At 37.5% G+C, this 27,845-nt stretch overlaps 1 protein-coding gene across 3 annotated transcripts in view; it reads right to left on the bottom strand.

Annotated features, from left to right (window-relative positions):
- Positions 1 to 27,845, bottom strand: part of Prim2 (DNA primase subunit 2) — a 133,607-nt gene that overhangs the window by 23,568 nt on the left and 82,194 nt on the right. For 2 of the 3 annotated variants that reach the window (XM_067131270.1, XM_067131271.1), the window contains exons 8-10: positions 27,397 to 27,592; positions 22,468 to 22,635; positions 18,408 to 20,084 (exon numbers count right to left, since the gene is read on the bottom strand). In XM_067131270.1, coding sequence (XP_066987371.1) covers positions 19,897 to 20,084; positions 22,468 to 22,635; positions 27,397 to 27,592 — 552 coding nt within the window. In that variant the 3' untranslated portion in view covers positions 18,408 to 19,896. Of the gene's footprint in view, positions 1 to 18,407; positions 20,085 to 22,467; positions 22,636 to 27,396; positions 27,593 to 27,845 lie in introns of those variants that run through there. The other variant, XR_010857760.1, reaches the window with a different exon arrangement.

The following is a 27,845-nucleotide window of genomic DNA, read 5'->3' as shown; positions in this document are numbered from 1 at the left end:
AGTAGATGGTATAGCGAGTCCCAGTCCGATAGGTGCCTTAGCAGAAAGGGTGCACAAGTTAAGTAGCCATGTGGAAATCCATTACGAAGCAGTATATCAATAAAAACATAATTGCTAACAATACAGGCCCTGCCTTCCATAAAAATATTAACAAAGCTAAAAAACTGTGAGCAGATAACTCCAAAAATCATTATTAATGCTTCTAATGCCATAACAAACTGGACCTCTAAAACTTCACCCCTCCTGTTTTTCCTATACTTTCACTTCTACAAATTTTAGATCTCCAGCCTCCTGTCTCATACCAGGTGGTATACTTGTATTTCAAGTTGCCATGAGTTGCTGTTTACTTCCATGTTCCTGGTGGTAACTTGCACTGTACCCAATTGGTAATGAAAGTGGGCAATGTGATTGAAAAATATACTGTAAAATATGCAACTTTCATCCATAATTTTTGACAGGTCATCAAAGCCTTTGTTAAAAGCTGTCAAAGGCTAAATGTTCTTAAAAAGCTTGTATTCAACTATATGATCTCTAGTTAAAGAGTTTTGCTCTTTCTTATGCTGTTGTACAATTACAATGAGTTGCTGATTACTCAAAAAAAAAAAAAAAAAAAAAAAAAAAAAAAAAAAAAAAAGTTTTGACGTAAGACAGACCTATTTTTGATAGTCGCTGTTGAGTCCGCAAGGAGTTACCCCTCCATGATAACTAGACTAACATAAAAGAAATATCTTTTATCCTGGTCTTGTGTCGTAATGAAAACACTATGATATGTCATAGAGTATAATGGACTCAAAGATAAGAGGACATTTTCTCTTATCTTCAGCGAAGCTGAACTCAGTTTTCCAATGTCAAAACCTGCACGAAGTAGAAGTGACTACTGTGCATGCGTGTCCGCCATGTTGTTTACGACTGGGCTAGTAAAAGACCAGCAGCCATTACTCTCTGTTGGTCAGTGCAGGATGAGCACTTGCCTAAATCCTATGCCTTTTCGTCAGGGAAGTGGGGGGGTTTTGCGGACTCAACAGCGACTACCAAAAATAGGTTTTCCCTACATCAAAACCTGTTTTTTGATAGTGTAGTCGCTGCTTCGTCCTCAGGGAGCTTTACAAAGAAATTGACAGGTGACGAAAGGCTCAAGCTCTCAAAATTTTAATCCCAACAACCTAAAGAAAAAACATCATTTCTGGTCTGAGGTCAAGTCACAAGTTTCAAGCCCCATTCTTTATTCTAAAAAACCTTTTGGGTTTTGGTGACAAAAAACACGAAGCTAAACATGAACTTTCATTTTTAGGGTGAAGTTCTGTAGTGACTTACCTAAGTATGCTGGGTATGGTTGCAGTGTTGTCGCACCTTTCCCACCGACAGTCAGCATACCCATCCATTAGGAAGACGCAGGATGATCCCTGGCCCAAATCCCATGCCTTTTCATCAGGGAAGTGGGAAGGTTTTGAGGACTCAACAGCGACTACCAAAAATAGGTTTTTCCTACGTCAAAACCTGCTTTTTGATAGTGTAGCCGCTATTTCATCCTCAAGGAGCTTTACAAAGAAGTTGACAGGCGACGAAAGGCTTAAGCTCTCAAAATTTTAATCTCAACAACCCAAAGAAAAAAAAACAATTTCTGGTCTGATGTCACGCCACAAGTTTCAAGCCCCATTCTTTAATCTAAAAAACCTTTTGGGTTTTGGTGACAAAAAACAAGAAACTAAACATGAACTTACTGTGGCGGAATTCAAAAACACAAAAACAACACACAACATATTGGCGCCCAACGTGGGGCAACTGGTGTTGCAGTTGCAATTAAGATTGGTGGCGGGTAGTGTGACTGGAGGAAAGGATGGAAGAGGAACTGGTGAGGTTGAGAGAGGAGTTGCGGCTGTCAAGAGAGGAGAATGCATGGTTAAAGAGTGAGAATGAGAAATCTCCTTCACATTTTCACAGACAGACAGCGTCGTAAACAAACTCCAACTAACGACCCTCATCCCTCTTCCAACAACCGAAACACTCACTAACGACAATTACACTCGCTCTCTCTCTCTCTCTCTCACTCAAAACTTAGGTTACTTTACAAAACCATCTCAAACGGCAAACTAAAACTCTCTCTCTCTCTCTCTCTCTCTCTCACACAGAACATTGGGAAATGCTAAGTAAAAATTCATTCATCCCTCTATGTTACATTTTTAGGGTGAAGTTCTGTAGTGACTTACCTAAGTATGCTGGGTGTGGTTGCAGTCTTGTTGCACCTTTCCCAGTGATAGTCAGCATACCCACCCATTAGGAAGACCCCTGGTTTTCCACTGTAGTGCCTATGGGGTCAGGACTAACCACCTACTGATACACAGTGCAGTAGAATTTGTTTGAGCTCATGGCAGTACAGTAATGTTTTAAGAATACTGTGTCTGATGACCACCCTGTACATTCAGATTTCTTTGAAAGAGACATTTCTGAAGAAGTCACACGACGTACTTACTTTCCTAATATCAGGTGACCTAGGAAAGGCGTGTGGGTTTGCCTTTTTAATGAGGGACACTAAAATTATTCTTAGCCCTTGTAGAGAGAGTGGTTTATTCGTGCTAGAGTGTAAGAAAATCGGACCTTCTGGGATGTTTGCCGTGACCTCTAGATGAACCTGGAGTGCTTTAACTGGGCATAATGTTTCATCTGCTAAACTGAGTTTTCTTTATAAGAATAGATTTCCTTCTTAAAGGATCCTCATTCTTGGCCAGAGGACAATAAAAATTGATTATCAGCAGTCTGCACGATGTATCGTCCCCATCTAAGAGAGCCCAGTTCACTAATACCGGCTCGTGATGCTAATGCTAACGCCTTTTGTAGCATGTGAGTTGCAGTTGTATTGGGTCCACTGAGTTGAGGGGTAGATAGAAGTCTAAGTACCTTGTTCAGGGATCAAGTAATTGGAAGTCTTTTGGGACCCGTTCTATGCTGGAGTCAATCCTGAATCCATAAATTAAGGGTTCCATTAATGCCTTGTATGCCTTGATTGTTGTAACCACAAGATGTTTGTCTTCAAAAAAGGTATATGAGAAAGTTTAAGTGTTTCTATAGAAATCTTGACTGGGCTCTCAGTATGGATATAATCTAAACAAATCTTCCATGCGGACTGTTACTGCCAGATAGATGATATCCATAATTTTTGCACTTGGTACCTAGCACTGTTGATGAGTAGTTTTCATGGTAGGTAATATTTAAAAATCCAAAAGTGAAGGTCTCGGCTCAGAAAGGAGGGTGAGTAAATGGCTTTCCCTCCTACTTTCTGGGATAGAACAGCGGACGATAGTGGAATTGATCTTTTCGCCCAATGTTGAAGTAATAGGAACCGATGCCTGTTTGGCCAATTTGGGGTATTAACCCTTTAACGCCAAGCCCTATTTACAAAAACGTCTCCCAGTATGCCGCGCGTTCGTGAGTTAAGCGAAGTGGAAAAAAGTTTTTTCAAAAATCACAGCACGCTTAGTTTTTAAGATTAAGAGTTCATTTTTGGCTCATTTTTTTGTCATTGCCTGAAGTTTAGTATGCAACCATCAGAAATGAAAAAATATCATTATCATATATAAATATTGGAATATATGACAGCGAAAAAAAAACCGTATATAATTGTATACAAATCGCGCTGTAAGAAAAACGGTTAAAGCTAATGACTTAATTTTTTTAGTTGTATTGTGCACTAAATTGCAGTGATTTTGGTATATAACAAATTTTAAAACGATCAAAGCAACACAGAGAAAATATTATCACAAAATGATGCATGAATTCGTAACGCCATGGACGTAAAAATCTTTTTTTTCAAAAATTCACCATAAATCGAAATATTGTGCTAGAGACTTCCCGTTTGTTGAAAAATGAAGCTAATTGATTGAATATTACTACACTGTAAGTGTTTTAGCTTACAATTGCAGTTTTCGACCATTTCGGTCGAGTTAAAGTTGACCGAAAGTCAAATTTTTCTATTTATCGTGATTTATATGAAAATATTTCAAAATTGATAAAAGCTACAACAATGAGTTATTTTTTGTTGTATTGTAAATGAAATTGCGCACATTTTCATATATAAAACTTTATGTAACGACTAATATAAAACGGTGCAAATATTACGACAACGAGACGAAAGAATTTCCAAGATGTTCGCCGAGTTACCACAAGAGACGTAAGGAAAATGTTTTTTTCAAAAATTCACCATAAATCGAAATATTGTGCTAGAGACTTCCAATTTATTGCAAAATGAAGGTAAACGATTGAACATTACTAGAATGTAAGAGTTTTAGCTTACAATTGCGTTTTTTTACCATTTCGGTCGAGTTAAAGTTGACTGAAGGTTGAAATTTTGGCAGTTATCGTGATTTATGTGAAAATATTTCAAAACTGATAAAAGCTACAACCATGAGCTAATTTCTGTTGTATTCTACATGAAATTGCACACATTTTCATATATAAAAGTTTATGTAACGACTAATTTAAAATGATGCAAACATTACGACAACATGACGAAAGAATTTCTGAGATGTTCGCCGAGTTACTGCTACAAGAGACGTAAGGAAAAAATTTTTTTCAGAAATTCACCATAAATCGAAATATTGTGCTAGAGACTTCAGTTTGTTGCAAAATGAAGGTACATGATTGAATATTACTAGAATGTAAGAGTTTTAGCTTATAATTGCGTTTTTTTATCATTTCGGTCGAGTTAAAGTTGACCGAAGCTTGAAATTTTGGCAGTTATCGTGATTTATATGAAAATATTTCAAAACTGATAAAAGCTACAACCATGAGTTATTTTCTCTTGTATTCTACATGAAATTGCGCACATTTCCATATATAAAACTTTATGTAACGACTAATATAAAACAGTGCAAACATTACGACAACGTGACGAAAGAATTTCTGGTGCGGACATAAGGAAAAAGCTTTTTTCAAAAATTCACCATAAATCGAAATATCGTGCTAGAGACTTCCAATTGGTTGCAAAATGAAGGTAAATGATTGAATATTACTAGAATGTAAGAGTTTTAGCTTACAATTGCGTTTTTTTACCATTTCGGTCCAGCCAAAGTTGACCGAAGGTTGAAATTTTGGCAGTTATTGTGATTTATATGAAAATATTTCAAAACTGATAAAAGCTACAACCATGAGTTATTTTCTGTTGTATTGTACATGAAATTGTGCACATTTTCATATATAAAACTTTATGTAACGGCTAATATAGAACATTGCAAAAATTACGACAAAATGACGAAAGAATTTCTGAAATTTTCGGCCGAGTTACCGCGCGGGCATAAGAAAAGTTTTTTTCAAAAATTCACCATAAATCGAAATATTGTGCTAGAGACTTCCAATTTGTTGCAAAATGAAGGTACACGATTGAATATTACTAGAATGTAAGAGTTTTAGCTTACAATTGCGTTTTTCGACCATTTCGGTTGAGTCAATGTTGACCGAAGGTTGAAATTTTTTGTAGTCGACGTTTGCTACGTCCACTCGGCATTCAACAGACAATTTTAGTCGACGTTTGCTACGTCCAACAGGCGTTTAAGGGTTAAGAAAGCTGTTCCTTTGAAGGTTAGGAGTTTGCTCAAAACCTTTGAAATCTGGGACAACGGAGGAAAAAGATATATCATCCTCCACTTGTTTCAGTCTTGTAGGAAGGCATCTCTTGCTGTTGCTTGACTGTACAAGTTCGGAGACACATATACTGGGAGTCTGTGATTCTTGTATGTGGTGAACAGGTCCACTTCCAGTTGTGGAAGCATGTTGGGTATTGTTTGAAAAGAGTAGTTAGCCAACATCCACTCTTTTGAGGCTTTCGTTTCCCTTGATAGAGAATCTGCTATAACATTGAGAGACCATGTGTGGTGAATTGCAGACAGGTGCCACTTCTTTGCTAGTGCCATCTGAAGGATGGCTAGTAATATCATATTGAGAGGAGGTGAGCATGATCCTGATCTCTTGATGCAGGACACTGCAGTCATGTTGTCTAGAACCAACAGAATATGTCTCTCTTCTGGAGGTTTGAGTTTTTTGAGAGACAAAAAGACAGCCATCAGCTCTAAGAAATTGATATGACAATTCCTCAGAGTAGCTGGCCACCCCCCTGCCACCTGACAATACTCCCAATGTCCTCCCCAACCTGTCAACAAGGCATCTGTGTCTCTTGTCACTTGTACAGATGGAGAAGTAAGGGTGACCTGTTTCGCCAGAGATTTCTTCTGGGTCCAAGGCCAAAGTCTCTCCCCAACTTTCTGATTCTTTTGGTGAGATCAGTCTCGACTTTTTTCTTGCGTGTGACAGTAAAAATCTGTTCACGTTTTTCAACTGCAATCTGAGTAATGGATCTATTACTGATGCAAACTGCAGCAGACCCATCAAGCGTTCTCATTGCCGTCTGGAAACCCTGGGCTTGGTGGGAACCTTTTGAGGTTTTTCCTTATCCTGTACTGAGTTTTGACGGGGAGAGAGACAACAGGCCCTGAAAAGTATCCCAACACAGTCCCAGCCACTGAAAATGCCGGGAACCTTTTGAGGTTTTTCCTTATCCTGTACTGAGTTTTGACGGGGAGAGAGAACAGGCCCTGAAGAGTATCCCAACACAGTCCCAGCCACTGAAAATGTCTGCTGGGCATGAGGCGGGATTTTTTCCAATTTATTACAAAACCTTTTGACTGGAGTCTGTTGACCACTGCTCTTAGATTTTTCAAGCACTCTTTTCTTGTGGATCCCCAGATTAACTAATCTTCTAGGTAAGATATTAGTTGTATTCCTTCTTTTCTGAGTTCACGGACAACTACCATTACTAATTTTGTAAAAATTCTTGGGGCAATGTTTAGCTCAAAAGGCATGAATTTTAACCTGTGCGTATCTTTCCCTATCCTGAACCCTAAGAAGAGGCGGAATGGAGCAGCGAAAGGGATGTGCCAGCATGCATCTTTCAGATCTATAGAAACTGTCCACGTCCCTTTTGAAATGATTGAATGTACTTGGGCAATGGTAGTCATCCGAAACTTTTGGCAAACAATGTACTTGTTCAATGTTGATAGGTTGATGATCACTCTTCATTCGGAGGAATCCTTTTTGGGAACACTGAAGAGACGTGCTTGGTGGCGAACATACACAAGTTTCTCTATGGCTGCCTTTAACAGGGCCCTCTGCATGTAATCTTCCAGAGAGGGGTCTGGATTTTTAAAGAACCCTTTAAAGGCAGAGAGAGAGAGAGAGAGAGAGAGAGAGAGAGAGAGAGAGAGAGAGAGAGAGAGAGAGAGAGAGAGAGAGAGAGAGAGAGAGAGACCATTTCCAACCCAGCCCATTGAGTATGCTGTGCCCCCAAGGAGAAGACTTCCATTCCCTGTAGTGTCTTTGACCCCTGACCAAACATTTCCTACTGGTATCCTCCTCTTCCTCTACCTTTTCCCTTGATAGGAATTCCAGGTGCACTGTAGGCATTACTTAAGGTTCCTTGCAGCGTGCCTTCACCCCTTAGCTCTACCCCTTTCGTTCCTTTTACTGTACCTCCTTTCATATTCTCTGTCTTCCATACTACTTTCCACCCTCTCCCAACAATTGAATCAAAGTGCAACTGTGAGGTTTTCCTCCTGCTACACCTTTCAAACCTTGTACTGTCAATTTCTGTTTCAGCGATGAATGACCTCACAGGTCCCAGTGCTTGGTCTTTGACCTAAATTCTATATTCAATTCAATTCAATTCATTCTAATCCTTCGGGCCAGCCCTATGAGAGCCGATAGTCAGCTCAGTGGTCTGGTTAAACTATTTCAATGACAATAATCCAGGTGTTGCTTTTTCTTTTCCTTTATATATGACGGTTTTTGGACCTTGTGAAAAGGATGTCCTTGCTGATGTGGTTGTTGTTGTCCCTTTGAAGGGGGTTGTCCCTTCAGACCACCTACCTGTTTATGAGGAAAACTTTTGAAGGTGACTGAAAGCTTATATGATTTCTGATCAAAGCAAGCCTTTTTTGGACTGGGTAAAGGGAAATTTTGGTTTTTTGTCTCCTGAATCCTCCTTTTCCCAGAGAAGCGTACACTGTACAATTTTGTTGGTGTGCTTGCTCACTGATTTGAGTTACCACAGAATCCTCAAACAGGTCCTTACAGAAGGGGTTAGACTGTAATAAAGCAGTCACATTGGGAAGTGACTTGTTGGAGACTTCCAATGTTTGCATTCGTGCTTTTATGCATCAGCCTAAAAAGTCATAGAATGCTTCCCATAAGGTTCTCATAAGACTTTTAGCCACAACAGCAAAAATTGTCCTGGAATCTTCTGGAAGCCTTTTAGTGGCAACCTCTAGCAAGGTGGAAGAGGTTAAGATACCAGGGAGGTGGGTCCTAGCATGAAATTCTGACGAAACTGTCTCATCTGAGATTTTTCTCATAAGGGTCCAAAATTGCTGAGTAGCTACATCTAAGGGGAGCTTTTTCCTTTCAAAAGGGCGTTGAAGCGTTGCCCATTCCTTGGTGGAATTTTTTGAAACCGGGAGGACTGTGGCAAATGGTTTTAGTTCGTCAGTGGCTCCCATTTTTTAGTTACTACATAATACTGAAAGGCTGCCTTCACATGGTTAATTATTTTAAAAGTGAAGGGACAGAAGGCTGGGGGTACTTGGTGAGCAAGTTGGGTCTTATCCATAATGGGAGTATAGATCCACCTTCCACTGACCTGGTAAAGGGTGTCATCTATAGCTTTTAATGCTGTATTCCTAGGTAAGAGAACTGCTTCCTTTTGAGGTTTCTCCATGTCTGGCACAGGTGGTATCAGGCACCATTCTGTATTAGGAAATGCTGCCCTATCTCTAAACTCCACATGTACAACTGCGATCATGGTTTTCTCTCAATGATCAGATACTTTCCATCAGGATTATCAGCTTCATCAGGGGAGAATATTGGAGCCCCTGTTGCATTTTGATCTGAAGCTTTATAGTCCAAACTGGCCATTTTGATGGTTCCAGTTGAAATTCTAAACTTAGACCTTGTTTGGGCAGAATGTGTTTCCACTCTCCCTTTTCGGTTGCAGGATGCAGTACATTTACACTTTGGAGTGTACATCACTGACTTGATTTCTTTAATTTCCTGCTCAGAATCATGCACTATGTCCATTGTATATTGCCATTCTGTGGCATGGGCATCTTCAATGTTACTAATAATTTGCTGCAAACTGTGTATCCCTTTTTGGGGGAGCTTGCGTAATCCGACTGAGCATCCACAGCTGAACTGCCTGTTACCCAAGGGGGAAGAGGTCCTGGGTGAGTTGCTATACCCCTCCAAAAATGTAGTCATTTCAGTTGGGGTTAGGTGGATCCTTGTATCCCTTTTGGGGAGAAGGACCCTGTTCAGCTTCTAAAAGCTGCATGGGGCGATTGAATACCTTCTGGAGGATTTCTCCCATGGTTAGCTGAAAGTTGTGTCCCTGATCCTTCTGGGTTCTGCAAGGTCATTTCGGTAGCAATATCAACGACATATTCTTTTGTAAGAAAATCACCTCCAGGTGAAGGTTCCTCTATTTCCTCCGCAGGGTTAACCTGGGAGGTATTGGGGACTGATGTTACTGGCTTTTGGCCCAAACATAGATCTTCTGGGAAAGGGTTAAATATCTGCTGCCAGTTCTGCTTTGGCAGCAGATATTTAACCCTTGTTGAACCCTAGAACCCATTGAGACAGCTTAAAACGAGCTGTTTCATCCTTAAAACGTGCTGCCAAGAGCACACTATAAATTTTGCACATATTTGGTGACCAAGCAAGTTTGTCTTGTTTTTTACAAGGGCTATACTCATGGCAGGTGGTATGGGCCGTACCTACTAGCAAAAGATGAACTGAGCAATTTGCATAATGGCGGCCCTGTAGTGAAAACACCAAGTTGTTATTAGAAACTAATAATTATAAATTGTTTTTAATAAGGGACACTTTTGTAAACCCCTGTATTATTACCATATTCCATCTTACAAGTTAATTTGATTACTAGTGTGTAGTTGCAGTACATTTTATAAAATATATCTATGTTAACTTAAACCCTTTGAGGTTTAGGTTAGTTTTGACACCCATATATGGCTGTATTACTTAAACTGTTAGTCCTTTTGCAGTGGTTATGCAAAATTTTAATTATAAATTGTCATGCCATTCACACTAATCTTCTTTGAACTAATTTGTTAACTAACCCAAGCTACTGTTTTATATGGCTTAGGTTAATCCTTCTAGTATAATCTACCTTAAGCTAAGCATAGAGGATTTATTAGAGGGTTCTTGCTTAACCTATTCTAAGCTGCTTCTTATTCTAGGTTTATTTAAAACCTAAGGATATAAACTATATAAAAATAACCCTTTTATAATCTGGTTTTTTGCTTTATGTAGCCAAGACTACCCTCTTGTCTGATACTCAGCCCTGCTGTTTCTAAGCTAACAGCAGGATATTCCCGTAAAAAGGGTTTTCTACTTAATCTGGTTAGGCTATTGCCTGTTCTAGGTTTATATCACTTGTAAGGGCATAAGCTACATAAGACCTTACCCGTGTGCAGCCTTACAGATAGGCTACTGAGTCGTAAAAAACTAGATTATTTTTATTGATCCTAGAATACTGTTTACATGTAATCCTAGGCTTATTTGTTCTTTCTTAGCCTAGTATAGGGTATTACATAATCCAGATTATTATAGCTCACACTTAAATGTATAAGCTATATAAAAAACTTTCTAACATGTCACCTTATAGTTGGGCTACTATTTTTGTCTAACCCAAGTTGTTGTTTGTATCCAACCCTAGGTTATTTGGTCTACTACATAACACATTAACTCAATAATGTGTAATATTATAGCTAGGCTATCACTTACTCTGATCTAGGATACTGACTTAAGGGTACGGGTAACGTAAAACACAATTGCCTTAGTATGTAGCCTTAAAGCTAGGCCACCATCTCATCTGGTATAGGTTACTATTTTCACCTAGTCCTGATTAATAGATTACATGGTCTAGACTAATGATTTAGTCCAATAATGTGATGTTTGATAAAAGATTATCACTTAACGTAGTATAAGGTACTACCTAGTCCTGGATTATTTAGATCATGCTTAAGTATACAGGCTATATAAAGGGAAAAATTCTGTAGTCTGTTTGTCAAATCCTGGGGTCCTTGGTGTAAACTAGGCTGCTGCCTAGGACCATTAAAGGATATGTCTCAAAAGGTTCTTACTTACCTCAATTTAGTTTACTACCTAATTAAGGTTATTTAAATCACCTTTAGGATATGTAATCCTAGGTTATAGGCTACAGACAACATCTACTATAGTCTAAATTATTCTCAATGAATTTGTTAGGCTACCATCTCATGCAGTCTACTTCCTAGGGTATTGTAGACATCATTATCTGAAAGGATTATCTAAATCAATAGTAAATTGTGGAACATTTCTTAAGTTAAAACTCAAATTTTGAGTTTTTCACAAATAGCAAACAGAAACTGTGAGAAAGCACAGACCATGTGCCAGCAAAACAAAGGCCGGTTTCCAGCTTTCATACACAAATTAAACACCTGTTGCACAGTTTAACCTAACAATTTTAAACTGGAGCTTAGAAATAAGCACTTAACTTTCAAGTTTAGATATTTCCATTATCCTCTCTGATGAAAAAATTTAGAATCAAAGCAATTTTTGTGAAGAGCACTGGCTTGCCAAACACACTTTACATTGACTAGCAGAGGTAACGGCTGCTGGACTTTTACCAGCCCGGTCATAAACAAGATGGCAGATAGGCATGCGCAATAATCATTTCTACTTCTTGCAGGTTTTGACATTGGAAAACTGGGTTCAGCTTTGCTGACGATAAGAAAAATGCCCTCTTACCTATGAGTCCATTATACTCTTATCATGTGTTACAGTGTTTTCATTACAACACAATACCCAGCTACAAGACCACGCTAAAAGATATTTCTTTGATATTAGTCTAGTCACCATGGAGCACTGGCACAACATGGAGGGGTAACTCCTTGAGGACGAAACAGCGACTACACTATAAAAAATATTACTATAATGAATGTGAAATGCTCTTAAGGGGTGTGCTGACCGTTAAATTTGAGGAATGATCAAATTTTAGTTGTTAACAGTTTTCAACTGTTTTATTTCTAAATAAACATATCCTGAAGCAATAATGCTAAAAAATTTTTTACACTGGTTTATTGACAATTTTGTTCATTGCTTGTACAGGCAGTCCCCGGTTATCGGCGGGGTCCCGTCCCTGACAGTGTGACGACAACCAAAAATCGCCGCTAACCAAAAATCGGCAATAATAGCACTGATCCCCGGTTAGCGGCGCCGATAACCGGTTAGCAGCGCCGATAACCGGTGATCAGCGCCACCGATAAGAGGCGATCAGCGCCAATAACCAGTTATCAGCGACGAAAATCTGGTTATCGTCGCCGCTAGACAAGCGCCGTAAAACCAGATCGCCAGTAACCGAGACTGCTGATAACCGGGGACTGCCTGTATAGCACTGTGAATGAGAAATTATAAAAAAACTTGTAAAAATGTCTGTATGACTCGAGTTATACAGGGTTTTGGACTGTTTCATGTGTAAATAAACATATCATGAAGATATATTGCTAATAAATTGTTTAGACTGGTCATGGACAATTTTGTTTTTTGTTTGTATGGCACTGTGAATGGCAAATTGTTAACTTGTAAAAATGTCTATATGACTCTAAGTTTGGTTAGGTGAAGGAGTTATACAGTTTTGGGCTGTTTTATGTGTAAGTAAATGTATCTTGAAATGTTATTACTAAAAAAAAAAAAGTTTAGATTGGTTCATGGACAATTCTGTTCATCAATTTTACACCACTGACAAATTGTAAAAAAAAAATGTAAAACAAATGTGAAAAAAATTTATTCAAAAAGAACTGTTCCTGATTAAAATATTCATTCTCTCTACGGGATGTGTCAGAGAAAATGGGTTATGGAATGTGTCAGAGAAAATGGGTTATGTTTCAATTTTCTTGAACAACCCAAAGTTTTTTCCTTTTGTTGCTTCCTGGAAACTTATTTTTCTTCAAAACTAAATGCTTAGTGGTAAACATTTCAAGCAAATTCCTTCAGTCATAAAGCAGAAACAGCCATTTACTTTATAATGGGGCCTTATGGCTTCGGCGCTCACCATAAATGCAAATTTTAGGTATATAAATCAAGAAAGAGCAGTTCTATTCATTTGATTACATTGTAAATTTCAGGGAATATTTCTTACATGATGAAATAGTTGTAATGCAAAAATCAGCTTCTAACTGTCATAGTTTCATAGTTATTACAAAATAAGCAATATTTTTTTTCTTTTGCTATTTTCTCAAAACTTACTTTTTTCAAAAATAAATTATTTCTCCAAGAAGACAGAACTAAATTCTACGAAACTTTTACAGGGTGTAGTATAACTAAGTATATACCTTGATTTTGTTTTGGACAAATTAATTTTTGAAAAGTGACATGATTTTTTTCAACTGCAAAAAAAATTCACTTGGTCAAATTTTTTCATTTCCCCACGAGAGAATTTTCATTATTGGTAGTAAAATAAGTGGTAAAAATTTGAAGCAACAAGCACTTACTTGATAATGGAACCTTATGGCTTCAGCACTACCCTTAATCCTTCCCTTTTGTACTCTCTAGGACAAATGCCTCCTTATTCTTTACAGGCAGTCCCCAGGTTACAGAGGGGGTTCTGTTCCAGCAGCATGTCTTAAGTTGGAAAACACTGTAACTCGGAACATCAAAATAAAAATTCATAAAAATGAGAGAGAGACTTATGTAAGCCTGGGGAAAGAAACAGGTTTTTAAACTTTGCCCTGGCAATAAACGGGTTTTCTCCTCCCCTTATAGTGAACCCTCCCAGTGGCTACAACTCCCTAAACTGGTTTTCCCACCTCGTTACAACGCCTACAGCTATGCCGCTCAGAATCCTAGTTACAGCGCTGTAACCTGGAACTGATTTTTTGATAAATATATTTGAAAAAGAGCCATAAGTTCAGAATGCCATAAGTTCTTCATTGGAGGGGTGGGTAGAGCTTCCGGCTAGCACGCTGTTGGCCCAGTGTTCGACTCTCCGAGTGGCCAACGAAGAATTAGAGGAATTTATTTCTGGTGATAGAAATTCATTTCTCGTCATAATGTGGTTCAGATTCCACAATAAGCTGTAGGTCCCGTTGCTAGGTAACCAGTTGGTTCTTAGCCATGTAAAATAAACCTACCCCTTCAGGCCAGCCCTAGGAGAGCTGCTAACCAGCTCAGTGGTCTGGTTAACCCTTAAACGCCTGTTGGACATAGCAAACGTCGACTAAAATTGTCTGTTGAATGCCGAGTGGACGTAGCAAACGTGAGACTACAAAAATTTCAACCTTCGGTCAACTTTGACTCGACCGAAATGGTCGAAAACGCAATTGTAAGCTAAAACTCTTACATTCTAGTAATATTCAATCATGTACCTTCATTTTGCAACAAATTGGAAGTCTCTAGCACAATATTTCGATTTATGGTGAATTTTTGAAAAAAACTTTTTTCTTACGCCAGCGCAGTAACTCGGCCGAAAATTTCAGAAATTCTTTTGTCATTTTGTCGTAATTTTTGCACTGTTCTATATTAGCCGTTACATAAATTTTTATATATGAAAATGTGCGCAATTTCATGTACAATACAACAGAAAATAACTCATGGTTGTAGCTTTTATCAGTTTTGAAATATTTTCATATAAATCACGATAACTGCCAAAAGTTCAACCTTTGGTCAACTTTGACTCGACCGAAATGGTAAAAAAACGCAATTGTAAGCTAAAACTCTTACATTCACGATAACTGCCAAAAGTTCAACCTTTGGTCAACTTTGACTCGACCGAAATGGTAAAAAAACGCAATTGTAAGCTAAAATTCTTACATTCTAGTAATATTCAATCATTTACCTTCATTTTGCAACCAATTGGAAGTCTCTAGCACAATATTTCGATTTATGGTGAATTTTTGAAAAAACTTTTTCCTTACGTTTGCGCCAGAAATTCTTTAAATCACGTTGTCGTAATGTTTGCACTGTTTTATATTAGTCGTTACATAAAGTTTTATATATGGAAATGTGCGCAATTTCATGTAGAATACAACAGAAACTAACTCATGGTTGTAGCTTTTATCAGTTTTGAAATATTTTCATATAAATCACGATAACTGCCAAAATTTCAAGCTTCGGTCAACTTTAACTCGACCGAAATGGTAAAAAAAACGCAATTATAAGCTAAAACTCTTACATTCTAGTAATATTCAATCATGTACCTTCATTTTGCAACAAATTGGAAGTCTCTAGCACAATATTTCGATTTATGGTGAATTTTTGAAAAAACTTTTTCTTACGCCTGCGCAGTAACTCGCCGAAAATTTCAGAAATTCTTTCGTCATTTTGTCGTAATTTTTGCACTGTTCTATATTAGCCGTTACATAAAGTTTTATATATGAAAATGTGCACAATTTCATGTACAATACAACAGAAAATAACTCATGGTTGTAGCTTTTATCAGTTTTGAAATATTTTCATATAAATCACGATAACTGCCAAAAGTTCAACCTTTGGTCAACTTTGACTCGACCGAAATGGTAAAAAAACGCAATTGTAAGCTAAAACCCTTACATTCTAGTAATATTCAATCATTTACCTTCATTTTGCAACCAATTGGAAGTCTCTAGCACAATATTTCGATTTATGGTGAATTTTTGAAAAAACTTTTCCTTACGTCCGCGCCAGAAATTCTTTCATCACGTTGTCGTAATGTTTGCATTGTTTTATATTAGTCGTTACATAAAGTTTTATATATGGAAATGTGCGCAATTTCATGTAGAATACAACAGAAAATAACTTATGGTTGTAGCTTTTATCAGTTTTGAAATATTTTCATATAAATCACGATAACTGCCAAAATTTCAAGCTTCGTCAACTTTAACTTGACCGAAATGGTAAAAACGCAATTATAAGCTAAAACTCTTACATTCTAGTAATATTCAATCATGTACCTTCATTTTGCAACAAACTGGAAGTCTCTAGCACAATATTTCGATTTATGGTGAATTTCTGAAAAAAAATTTTTCCCTTACGCTGCGCGCCACGTAACTCGCCGAACATCTCAGAAATTCTTTCGTCATGTTGTCGTAATGTTTGCATCGTTTTACATTAGTCGTTACATAAACTTTTATATATGAAAATGTGTGCAATTTCATGTAGAATACAACAGAAATTAGCTCATGGTTGTAGCTTTTATCAGTTTTGAAATATTTTCACATAAATCACGATAACTGCCAAAATTTCAACCTTCAGGCAACTTTAACTCGACCGAAATGGTCAAAAAACATAATTGTAAGCTAGAACTTTTACATTCTAGTAATATTCAATCGTTTACCTTCATTTTGCAATAAATTGGAAGTCTCTAGCACAATATTTTGATTTATGGTGAATTTTTGAAAAAAACATTTTCCTTACGTCTGCGCGGTAACTCGGCCGAACATCTCAGAAATTCTTTCGTCTCGTTGTCGTAATATTTGCACCTTTTATATTAGTCGATACATAAAGTTTTATATATGAAAATCTGCACAATTTCATTTACAATACAACAAAAAATAACTCATGGTTGTAGCTTTTATCAGTTTTGAAATATTTTCATATAAATCACGATAAATAGAAAAATTTGACTTTCGGTCAACTTTAACTCGACCGAAATGGTCGAAAACTGCAATTGTAAGCTAAAACACTTACAGTCTAGTAATATTCAATCAATTAGCTTCATTTTTCAACAAACGGGAAGTCTCTAGCACAATATTTCGATTTATGGTGAATTTTGGAAAAAAAAAAAAAAAAAAAAATATGTCCGCAAGATTACGAATTCATGCATCATTTTGTGATAATATTTTCTCTGTGTTGCTTTGATCATTTTAAAATTTGTTATATACCAAAATCATCGCAATTTAGTGTACAATACAACTAAAAAAATTAAGTCATTAGCTTTAACCGCTTTTGCTTACAGCGATTTGTATACAATTATATACGAGTTTTTTTTTTTCGCTGTCATATATTCCAATATTTAAATATGATAATGATATTTTTTCATTTCTGATGGTTGTATACTAAACTTCAGGCAATGACAAAAAAATGAGCCAAAATGAACTCTTAATCTTAAAAACTAAGCGTGCCGTGATTTTTTGAAAAACTTTTTTCCGCTTCGCGCTAACTCACCGAACGCTGCCGCATACGAGACGCGTTTTTGTAAATAGGGCTTCGGCGTTAAAGGGTTAAACTAAGATATACTTAACTTTTTCAGAATGCCGTAACCCGGGGATTGCTGTACCTATGCCACTTGTGTGAAGGTTTACACATACATCGTAAGCTTTGGTTCTTTACTTAAAGGATAAAGTACTCATTTACCTGAGGTCCAGCAAGTCTCTTTCCACTTCCTCCATGATGTTGATACTCTCTCTTTAGCTCTTCATTAGGTGAGCCAGTAGAGCTGTGGACTAGCACTCACTAGGCCCGAGTTCGAGTCTCTGGCCAGCTAATGAAGAGTTAGAGGAATTTATTTCTGGTGATAGAAATTCATTTCTCGCTATAATGTTGTTCAGATTCCAGAATAAGCTGTAGGTCCCGTTGCTAAGTAACCAATTGGTTCTTAGCAACGTAAAATAGGTTCTAATCCTTCGGGCCAGCCCTAGGAGAGCTGTTAATCAGCTCAGTGGTCTGGTAAAACTAAGGTATACTTATGCTCTCTCCACTTTGGCCTCACAGCCCCGTAGGCCACCAAGGTAGAATCAAGTATGTTCTGCTTTCTCCAAGATCAGCTTACTTTATCTCTTCATCATTGACTCTCAATAGGCACGCCACGCATAAAAAAATCCCTCACTCCCTGACCCTTGAAATCCGGAGCAGCTCCTATGACACAGTCTGCTAAATGCAGCATAAAAATATTTATCTTTGCACAATACCACAGCATTTACAAGAGGACCTTCGTAACTGCACCCTAATATTTGCTTCCTTTTCTATCACCTTAACCTTGATTTTCCTCACATTTATTTTCCATTTTCTTCACAAGATTCCATTCATCTACCTTGTTAAACATTTCCAAGGTCTGATTCTGCTGTTAATGCTCTCAGAAGTCCCCTTCTCAGCAATTATTTGCAATAAAAGGTTGTGTTGATTCTTGATGGGCACCAACCTTTATCTCAAACTCTTATGACATACCTGCCACTGTGTTTCCTCTTGACCTTATGATATAGTACTGTCACTAGCTGAATGAATTTGTTGGTACTCTCTGCCTCCAAAGCATCCCTCTGCTTGTCTTAGTACTGTGCCTTTCCATGGCTCAAAAGTTTATGGGTAGATTACAGTAAGATCATTTCAAAGGAAAATCAATGTACGTGATATGATTTAATTAGAAAATTATAATAATTTCAAGATAAAAAGTATTATAAAAGTAATAAACAAGATATTTCAAAAATGTATTCCCAGTACAGTAATCAAGTCACTGTTGAATTTTACTTCTGTCAAAAAATGCCACATACATAATGGAGGCAAAGTTTGTACACAGAAAATTTTACTACACATACATTTCTCTAAGTGCAAACCACCGATGGACATTTTTATGAACAAACCCTCAAATATATATAAAAGCAAATAACCTAATCCATACTTAAGAATATATATATATACTGAAGGGAAATGGTTTCAAGTTATAAGAAATGGGCACAAGTTTTTGATGATTTGTCCCTCAATTTTCAAGTTGTATTACTTACTACCATCAATATCATCATAAAATTATTTAAACCAAGCAGCCCCATTTCTAAATTCTACCATAGCAGGTGTGAAGGTTTCTTCTTTAATGAGGAATAAACATGAGAGCAATACAAAGTTAAAGAGCCTGGAAGGCCGAGTGGGAAGAGATCAAAATAAAAAGGATGAAGACTCAAATACAGAAAAGTTAAGCTGCTGAGAGCCCAAGGGATACTGCAAGAGACTTTTCATACTGACTACAGTGTACTAACAAACATACATTGTAGAGACGGCCTGACTGGCAAATGTGAGATTACATGACAGGTTCACTTTAGACTCCACAAAAGAAGAAAACATAAGCTAGTCCCATGCAATCAATGATTTACAATATCAAAAAGCCTTGAACACCATGAAAAACTACTTCCTTTTTGAGATGATTCTTCATGACAAGGCTGCAATGAATTTTGAAAAATCCTTCAGTATGAATGTTTACAGTGATACAGGCCTTAGTGTACCATAATCTAATTGATAATAAAAACAATTTCCAAATTATTTAAGAATATAAAATGACTGGCTAATTAAATCTTTAAAATACATTATGATACGATTAATTTTTAAGTAAGGAATTAGTATATTATTTGTGGAAGATATGGAAAAACTTGATCATTTATTAAAAAGGTTTTTCTTTGCATCAATACGTCTACAGCACACTACTTGAAGAGTCGCAAAATACCCAACCTAGATTTTTAAACTGACTGGAACAAAAAACCTTTATTCTTATCAAGAGCAAAGTAGCTTTCTCAGGAGTGTTTCTCTGATACTAGATATCAATTAACATTACGGTATTTCATTGAATTATCTTTAATAACCTCATATGTTTCATCAGTTACTTGTAACTAATGTGTTAGAAAACTTCTCTTGGTTGTACTTAATCTAATAAGATAATGCATTACAGCCATTCAAAAGTTTTTACTCAAATATAAGTTAAACTACTAACTATCTACAAAAATTGTAATAAAATTAATCAAAACTTACATTGTCCTATACTGTGGCATGTACATAAACTGCTCAACATCTTCAAATGTCTCAAAACAAAATGCTCTTATAGTACACCAAGCTAAAATGCAGGCTTTCTCAACTTGATTCCTGAGAGTCCATATACTGCGCTAACAAATCAGAATCCAAATCACCAAAGTGTGACTCATCATTATTTTGTGACATATCTGGAGTTGATTGAGTGCAGGACTGTGTAGATTGTGAAGACTGAGTAGACTGCGCAGAGTATACAACTCTATTTGTTTTCACCTGACTTGGTCTTTTGCCTGTGAGAGATATAAATTCAAGAGTGAAAACAGTTGTTTGCCTGTTCACATAAAGATACCATTATTGATTAAAATAAATTTTCTTTCAATACAAATTCATCACTGGGTGCCTTTTTGTTTGTCAACAAAAAGCCAAAATAAATAACATATTACAAATCAATCACGTGCATAAGATGCATGCCTGAAACAGACTGGTTTGTTTCACCTAATACAGTGACTCTGATTTCAAGTTGTTGCACATTTGACAGCTATTAAGTAAGGTTGGGATGAAGAAAATAGTTTAAGTCATACGTTTGTACTAAAAATAGAATTTTACTAAATAAGACTGCTTAATGATTAACCCACATGAATATTCTTTAGCAAAGCTGCCTACATTTCAAATGTAAATCGTAGAGAGTTCAGTTCAACACAAGTGAACTCTGCAAAGCGACCAGACTCTGGATAACACAAGTGAACTCTGCAAAGTGACCAAACTCTAGATAACACAAGTGAACTCTGCAAAGTGACCTAACTCTGGATAAATAGCTCTAGGTTATAAAGGTATGCCCCTGCTTACAACAACTCCCTAAGCAGATCATATAAGCCAGAATTGATAAGATATATAATAATCACTATATACTTCTAAGCGTACCCAATATGGGACACCTACCCATTGCATATATGACACATAAGATTGATAACCGCAGAATTTTATGGTCAATGAGAAATCTCTCCAGGTAAGGGATAGCTTGTCCTGCTGCAACCACTGGCCCTTACAGATATCTAACCATCTGGTTATCCTCCTTGAATAAAACTTCATGAATGTAGTTTAACACCTCCATTAACCCACCAACACCACAATATCCAGATTAAGCTTAAATATGTAAGCATAAGATAAAAGCTCTAGTTTAGTAAACACTATTCTTAAATAGGTCTGCTTCTCAATTTGTAACTATATGAGCTCCTAAAGTTATTCTACGCCAGTATATGAATAGTATCCCTAGATATGGGCTTTCTGCTCCTCCCTGTGGACAGAAAGAGCCTTGAAAATATCTTCCTGTAAGTCTTTTGTCCTACATAAGAAGACATACCTGTATCAATAACTCGAAAGCACACAGTTCAACCTTAACAATGCTGTAAAAACAACTGTTACGTCTATCCTAGAGTATAGTAGGCATCAAATACACACTTCAGCCACAAATACAAATCTAAAAAGTTTAGATTTATAATGAGAGACTCAGAATATGCAATGGCACTTTAATCTTCTCAAAATTCTTCTATCCAAATCAAAGTGGTAAACCATCTCTACCTTTTCAATGTAAACAAGTAATAATGCATAGCAGTGCAGCAAAAATTATAAGAAAGTGATTCACCAACAAAAAACTTTTCAATCAAAGAGATATAAACTATCACTCACCACCTTTTTCAATTTCAGCCAACAAACTGAGTTAAATATCAATAAATAATTTCCTTCAGTAACTGAACTACCTCCTCCTTGGACTATGCATAAGTTATGAGCTTGTACACATCTGAAATATTTATCTAAAAATTTCTAATATACCCCACAACATCATATACAACATGCAGTAGAAACTATAAGACAACGGCCAGCACTGTGCTATACTGTATACAATGATGGGTCCAAATCTTCATCAAGCATGGGAATTGCAGCCATACTAACTAACAAAATAAAGCAATTTTCCTTGCCTAACATGCTTCTGTTTTAACAGCAGAATTATGTGCAGTAGGATCAGCCATTAAAATTACTGAAGTTACAATATTGCTATATAAACCCTTCCAAATTATAATACAAAAAATACCTTTGCATAAGAAATACAATTTTCACTTTGCAAATTATACACGATCATAAAAATAAAGTACTTGAGATTTAAAATGAAACCAACTGACAACACACTAGTCTGCAAAATAATTTTTTTTTTAAATGTGGACAATGACAGCCAAGTCTTTCAAAATTATTCAACTATGTACATGCAGTCCCTGGTTATTGGAAGGGGTTCCGTTCCAACGGCGTGACGATAAGTGAAAATCGCTGATAACTGAAAATCGGCGATTTTTGGCTTTTATTGGCGCCGATAACCAGAGATCAGTGTCTCTGTTAGGTATGTATCGGCACCAATACCAGATTATCGGTGCTGATAAGTGGAATTCGACACCAAAAATCATCAATTTTCGTCACCAGACAAGTACAGTAAAACCAGATCACTGATAACCGAGCCCGCTGATAACCAGGGACTACCTGCATACAGTAATACAAAATCAAGAATATACAAGGCTCAAATTACATAGTTCAGACATCTATATCAGTACCATAGTCTGGAATCATAATTCAGATCAACTTGGGCAATTAAAATAAACACCAATTTCAAGAAGAATAAATACATACCTTGACTGGAAGGCATGTCACCATTAAGGAATTTCTGACTTTCTTCAAAAAACTGGTTAGGATGATTAATTCCAGAATCAAGGGTGGCATTGTGTGTAGCTTCCCAGTAACGCTGACAAGCAATTTGGTAGTGGGACTTACTCGCTAACTCCATGATCTCTCCAATAGCTGTGAGAACAAGAAATAAAGGTTAAAATCCCTGAAATTTGAATAATGTAAGTGCTACGATACTTCAAGGAATAGTCAAGAACTGGCAACATCCTAATGCAATCCCAAGGAACCCTTACAAAGAACATTACAAATTATGTACCATAACAGGTGTACATATACAAGCAGTTCCTGGTTATTGGCAGGGGTTTTGTTCCTGACGGCATGACAGAAACTGAAAGCTGCTGATAACATGAAATTGATGAATATCAGTGCTAAGCAAGGATTGGCGCCTCTGTTAGGTGGGTATTGGCGCTAGAAATCCAGTTATTGTTGTCTCTAGACAAGCGCCGTAAAACTCGATCACCGATAATCAGGGACTGCCTGTATTCGGTTGCGAGACTGACAAACAACATTATTAGCCACGTGGCATAATGTGAACTCCCATTTATAACATTTTTAATAAGACAAATCCTTTGGGGCAGCCTGTGGTCTGGTTAAACTGCCTAAATAATAATAATAATAATAATAATAATAATAAGTAATAATAATATATGAAGGCAGTAGACCCTCCTCCAAGCATGTTTCATTAAAAAGAATGGCCGCATCAGTGGAATTGATTTTATGTACAAGGTCCTTTCAATTCTTCTTTTCTTTTCTTCAGGGCTGACATTTGCTAAGAGCTGGCCAATGTACATAATCTGGATAAGGAAAGTATGAGTTCTTAATAAAGTGACTTTTATTCTGCTACATATAACTTAAATATGGCGTGTGATAGCCGTCGAGTTTCAAGTCTCAGCATCTAAGACTTGTATTTCTTGAGTGTTTCCTTCATGGTTTCTAAGGGTATATCAGATGTCCAACGTTTTCAACGTATCGTTGGTTCATTCTTAAGGAAGGGGGGTTTGTTCTGGTTGAAATGGGGTCGTCAGTCAGTACTTATAGGGTCCCAAGTAGCCAATGGTGTGGTTGCTGAATTTTGATTGGATGCTTTGGGGTATTAGTGTCCTGAGCGAAGCTGTCTTCCGGACGTTGATGGTTGCACCCGTCTCTGCGTGCAGACACTGCGGCCTGGGTGGGTAGTACTGGGAAGGTCACTTACAGCAGATGGAGGCCTCACCTGATTAATCTGTTCGTTCGGCTCAGGTGTGCCACCAGGCAGTGTTCTATGCATCATCGTCAGGAGGAGGGAAGTCTCCTGTGTGGTGTTGAGGCTAGGCCTTTCCTTTCTGATGTGAAGGGCCTCAAGGAGATGGAGGCAGAGATAGTCTGCTGCCTTATCAATAATTCCGATATTACGAATTATATCCTTTTTTTTTCTATGTTCTTTTAATGTTATGGTCATTCTTGGAATGATTGCCATCCATAATCATGGGTGGTATTCAATAAGGGCTTCTGCTGTATCAAGAGCACCTCTAGCAGCTGTAGATGTCTTGGATCAAGGGCCTTTCCAATTACTTCTATATTTCTCACTATTGCATTCCTTGTGATGCTAGTATGGTGGGCATCTCTCATGCAGTTTTTATGGTGTCTTCTTGAGCAAAACAAGAAATCCTCTTTGCCAGTTTCATGGTGGTCATGCCAATATAGGAAGTGGGACATCCACAGACTGGGCATTTGATTCAGTATACCACATTAGTCTGTTTAAGAGGATGTCTAGCCAGTGGGGCTGAGATGCGCCAACCATACTAGCATCACAAGGAATGCAATAATGGGGAATATATAAGTAATAATTGGAAAGGCCCCTGATCCAAGATGTCTACGGCTGCTAGAGGCACTCCTAATACAGCAAGAGAAGCCCTTATTGAATACCACCCAAGAATTCTTCCTCCTGCCTACCAGACACTGCAACAAGTGACAGTCCCAATATGGAAACACAAGATAGTGTCTGGGATTCTACGAGCTGCCAGGTGACCAATCAGAATATTCATTGGGTAATACCAAATAATGATGTTACACAACAGCCCCACCACTTAGCAAGGCTGCAGCAGCGAGACCATGAACTAAGTTTTTGGCTTGTGAGGAAATCTCACCACCCAATCAACAGTGCGCTTTCCTCTTCAGCCAATCAGTAGTCAGCATGGATTCAACCTCTTTCTCGCCATCTCGTATATAATGAGCAAGACTCATCACGAATGAGTCTACTCCTTTGGCGTGATCATGCTCAGTGGAGTGAAACATGGCCTAGATTAACACTTGACGAAGATATTCTCCTGAAGAAAGATAACTCCAAGGAGGATGAACTCCAGGTTTCAGCTACTATCATTGGTATTCTGTAACTGATACTGTAGTGTATTTGTCTGAAATAAAACTACCCAAGTTTGCAACTGCTTTCCTCTCCAAGAATGTCTAACATAGGTGAGTTACTGCCAGAATTCAGTAATCCGGAATAATCAGTGATCAGAAAGATGGAAAAAACTATTTAAATTGAATGCAGCTGATGCAGCTATAACCTTTAATCCTACTTGCTTGAAAGAGGTCTACTAACTATGTATAGTAGTAATAATAATACTGTATTAATAATAATAATAATAATAATAATAATAATAATAATAATAATAATAATAAAAATAACATAGGGAGGAGACCTTCTCTAAGGGCAGTAGCATTGAAAATAATGGCTGTTTCTACTGCATTCAGTTTATATCGAGTCTTCCCTATTCTTCTTAATACGTATCTTTTTTTCATCAGTGTGTAGCTGGTGTATCAGATTTCTAAAGGACATAAGTTTTCTTGTTATTTCAGCTTTATTACCTCTGATCTTTTAAATGTGCTCTGGCACTTATTTTCAAAGAGTGAATGAATTAACATGCAAGTTACACAGTTATATATAGCAAGCAGGAATGGGGGGGGGTGTACCGTTGACATGTTGGTTATTCAGCTGCATTTCGGTTGGTCACAGGTTGGTGGCGAAATCAGTCCCGGAGGCGTTGAGATCTTCTGGGCCTAACTGGTGTTGGTATTTGGGAATGGCTGGTAGCCTGGGATTATAGACTGTCCAGGTAACATGCCTCCTGTCCGGTACTGGCTCTCTTTCTCTCTCTCTTCTCTCTCTCTCTCTGTCAGTGTCTGGCATAGACTGGTTTCTTAAATTTCTCCTTATGATGGCAGGGAGAAATTTGGTTTCTTTGAAGAATGTTCCATCCTCCATTTCACGTGCAAAAGTAGTGTTGATGGTGCCCTTCCCTTCCCGGACGTTCAGGTACAGCAGACCCCAATGAGTTATACCACCACCATAAACAACAAACCTATGAGCCCGAGTCTATGCCTTAATGGGTCCAGTGAGTGCCCAGACATGTATAAAAAGTCTGTGGTTGATGCCTTCATCCGTCACGCCCTCTCACACTGCTCTATGTGGGGAAAGGAACTATGGAGGAGATTGAAAAATAACACAAATGCCATTGCACAACAATTTCTCTAATCACATGGTTGAACAACAAACCCGAGTCTCTATAAATAAGTCCATAAGACTATATTACAGGAATTACATGCACCAAAAATTTGTAGAAGATGAGAGGGACCTTAGAAAAATAATAAATAAAAATGTAACCCTTACTGCAGAAGGCAACAAAATTAATCTGATAATCTATCATGAAAATACGTAAACAAGCCAGTTATTGCTTAAAAACAATCCAGCACACCCAGAAACATCACTAAAGAGAAGTAGTGTCATCAACGAATTTACATGCCCAGTGGAAAGATGCCACCACTCATATAACGGAATGACCACAGCGAAACTCTCCAAGTGTCTCTCCTGTCACCCAAGAAGGGGCTATATTTAATCATTACACACAAAAACATCAAAGAAGGCCCGAAAGAGAAGAACTTGCAAAGAGCACCAAAATCATGGACCAGGCAATGGACCACCAACACCCACAGCTTCTCAAGGCACTATATATTTTGGAAAAAAAGCCAAGCATCAACAAGGTGAAAGAAACCAAATTTCTTCCTACCATCATAAGGGGAGATTTAAGAAATCAGCTTACACCAGACACCGACGAGAGAGAGAGAGAGAGAGAGAGAGAGAGAGAGAGAGAGAGAGAGAGGCAGAGAGACCTGGGAGGCAACCTGGATATAATCCCAGCTAACAGCCACTCCCAAATACCAACACTAATTAGGCCCAGAAGATCTCAACGCCTCTGGGACCGATTTCATCACCAACCCATGACCAACCAAAATGCGGCTGAATAACCAACCTGTCAACTGTACACCTGCCCCCATTCCTGCTTGCTATATATGACCATGTAACTTGCAGTTCAATTCATTCACTTTGAAAATAACTGCCTAAGCGCATTTGAAACATCTAGAGGTAAAACTGAAATAACAAGAAAACTTTTTATGTCCCCTGGAAATCTGATACACCAGCTACACACTGATGAAAAGAAGATATTAAGAAGAATAGAGAAGACTATATAAATTGAATGCCTTAGAAACAGCCACTATTTTTAATAATTATATTACTGAAAGGACACATTATCAATAAGCTAAATTACTCCTAGGAGTAGTAAATATGGGCACAGCTTTTAATAATTTTCAATAGTCCTACAATTCCTGAGTCAGAGAGGGAGAACGAGAATGTAATATTATAGTATTACTTTCACTGACACACAAAATAAATCCAAATTACAAAATTAAAAGTTTATCACAAATGATATCATCAACTGAAAGAAAATACTGCCTTACTAACTGGCAGCATCCTAAACTATTCATCACTCAACACAGACATACTGGCATTAATTCAAGAACAATTATAAATTATGTAACTTAGAAAACAAAAAATACCTTGCTGTGAAACACCATAGCCAAGAAGTTTGTGCTTGAGCATGGAAGCATCTGTGTGCTTGAAAGGACAGCCATGAGCATCTCCTGGACCCAAAGAGGATGTGATGATTTTAACACAACTGTATGGCGTATAATCAGTCCTCTTTCCTTCTTTTCCATAATTATAGCGAATACCATATGCATATTCTTTTTCAAACTGAAAACAAAAATTTATAATTTATTACTGGAAGATACCAATATATTTATACTTCCCTGAATAAAGCAGTGAGTAAATATACTGCTCTAATCCAAAATGATAAAACTTCCCAAACAGACTTTATGCTTATTAGTGACTAACGAAGTACCATATTTGCCAGCATATAAGGCACACAGACGTGTAAGATGCATCCCAATTTTGGGGTCATAAGCATGAAAAAACAGAAATGCCCTTCTTTCTCCCCAGACCGTCA

The sequence above is a fragment of the Macrobrachium rosenbergii genome, chromosome 29, assembly GCF_040412425.1.
Source record: "Macrobrachium rosenbergii isolate ZJJX-2024 chromosome 29, ASM4041242v1, whole genome shotgun sequence".
NCBI lineage: Eukaryota > Metazoa > Arthropoda > Malacostraca > Decapoda > Palaemonidae > Macrobrachium > Macrobrachium rosenbergii.
This window is presented reverse-complemented; position numbering and strand designations above follow the sequence as displayed.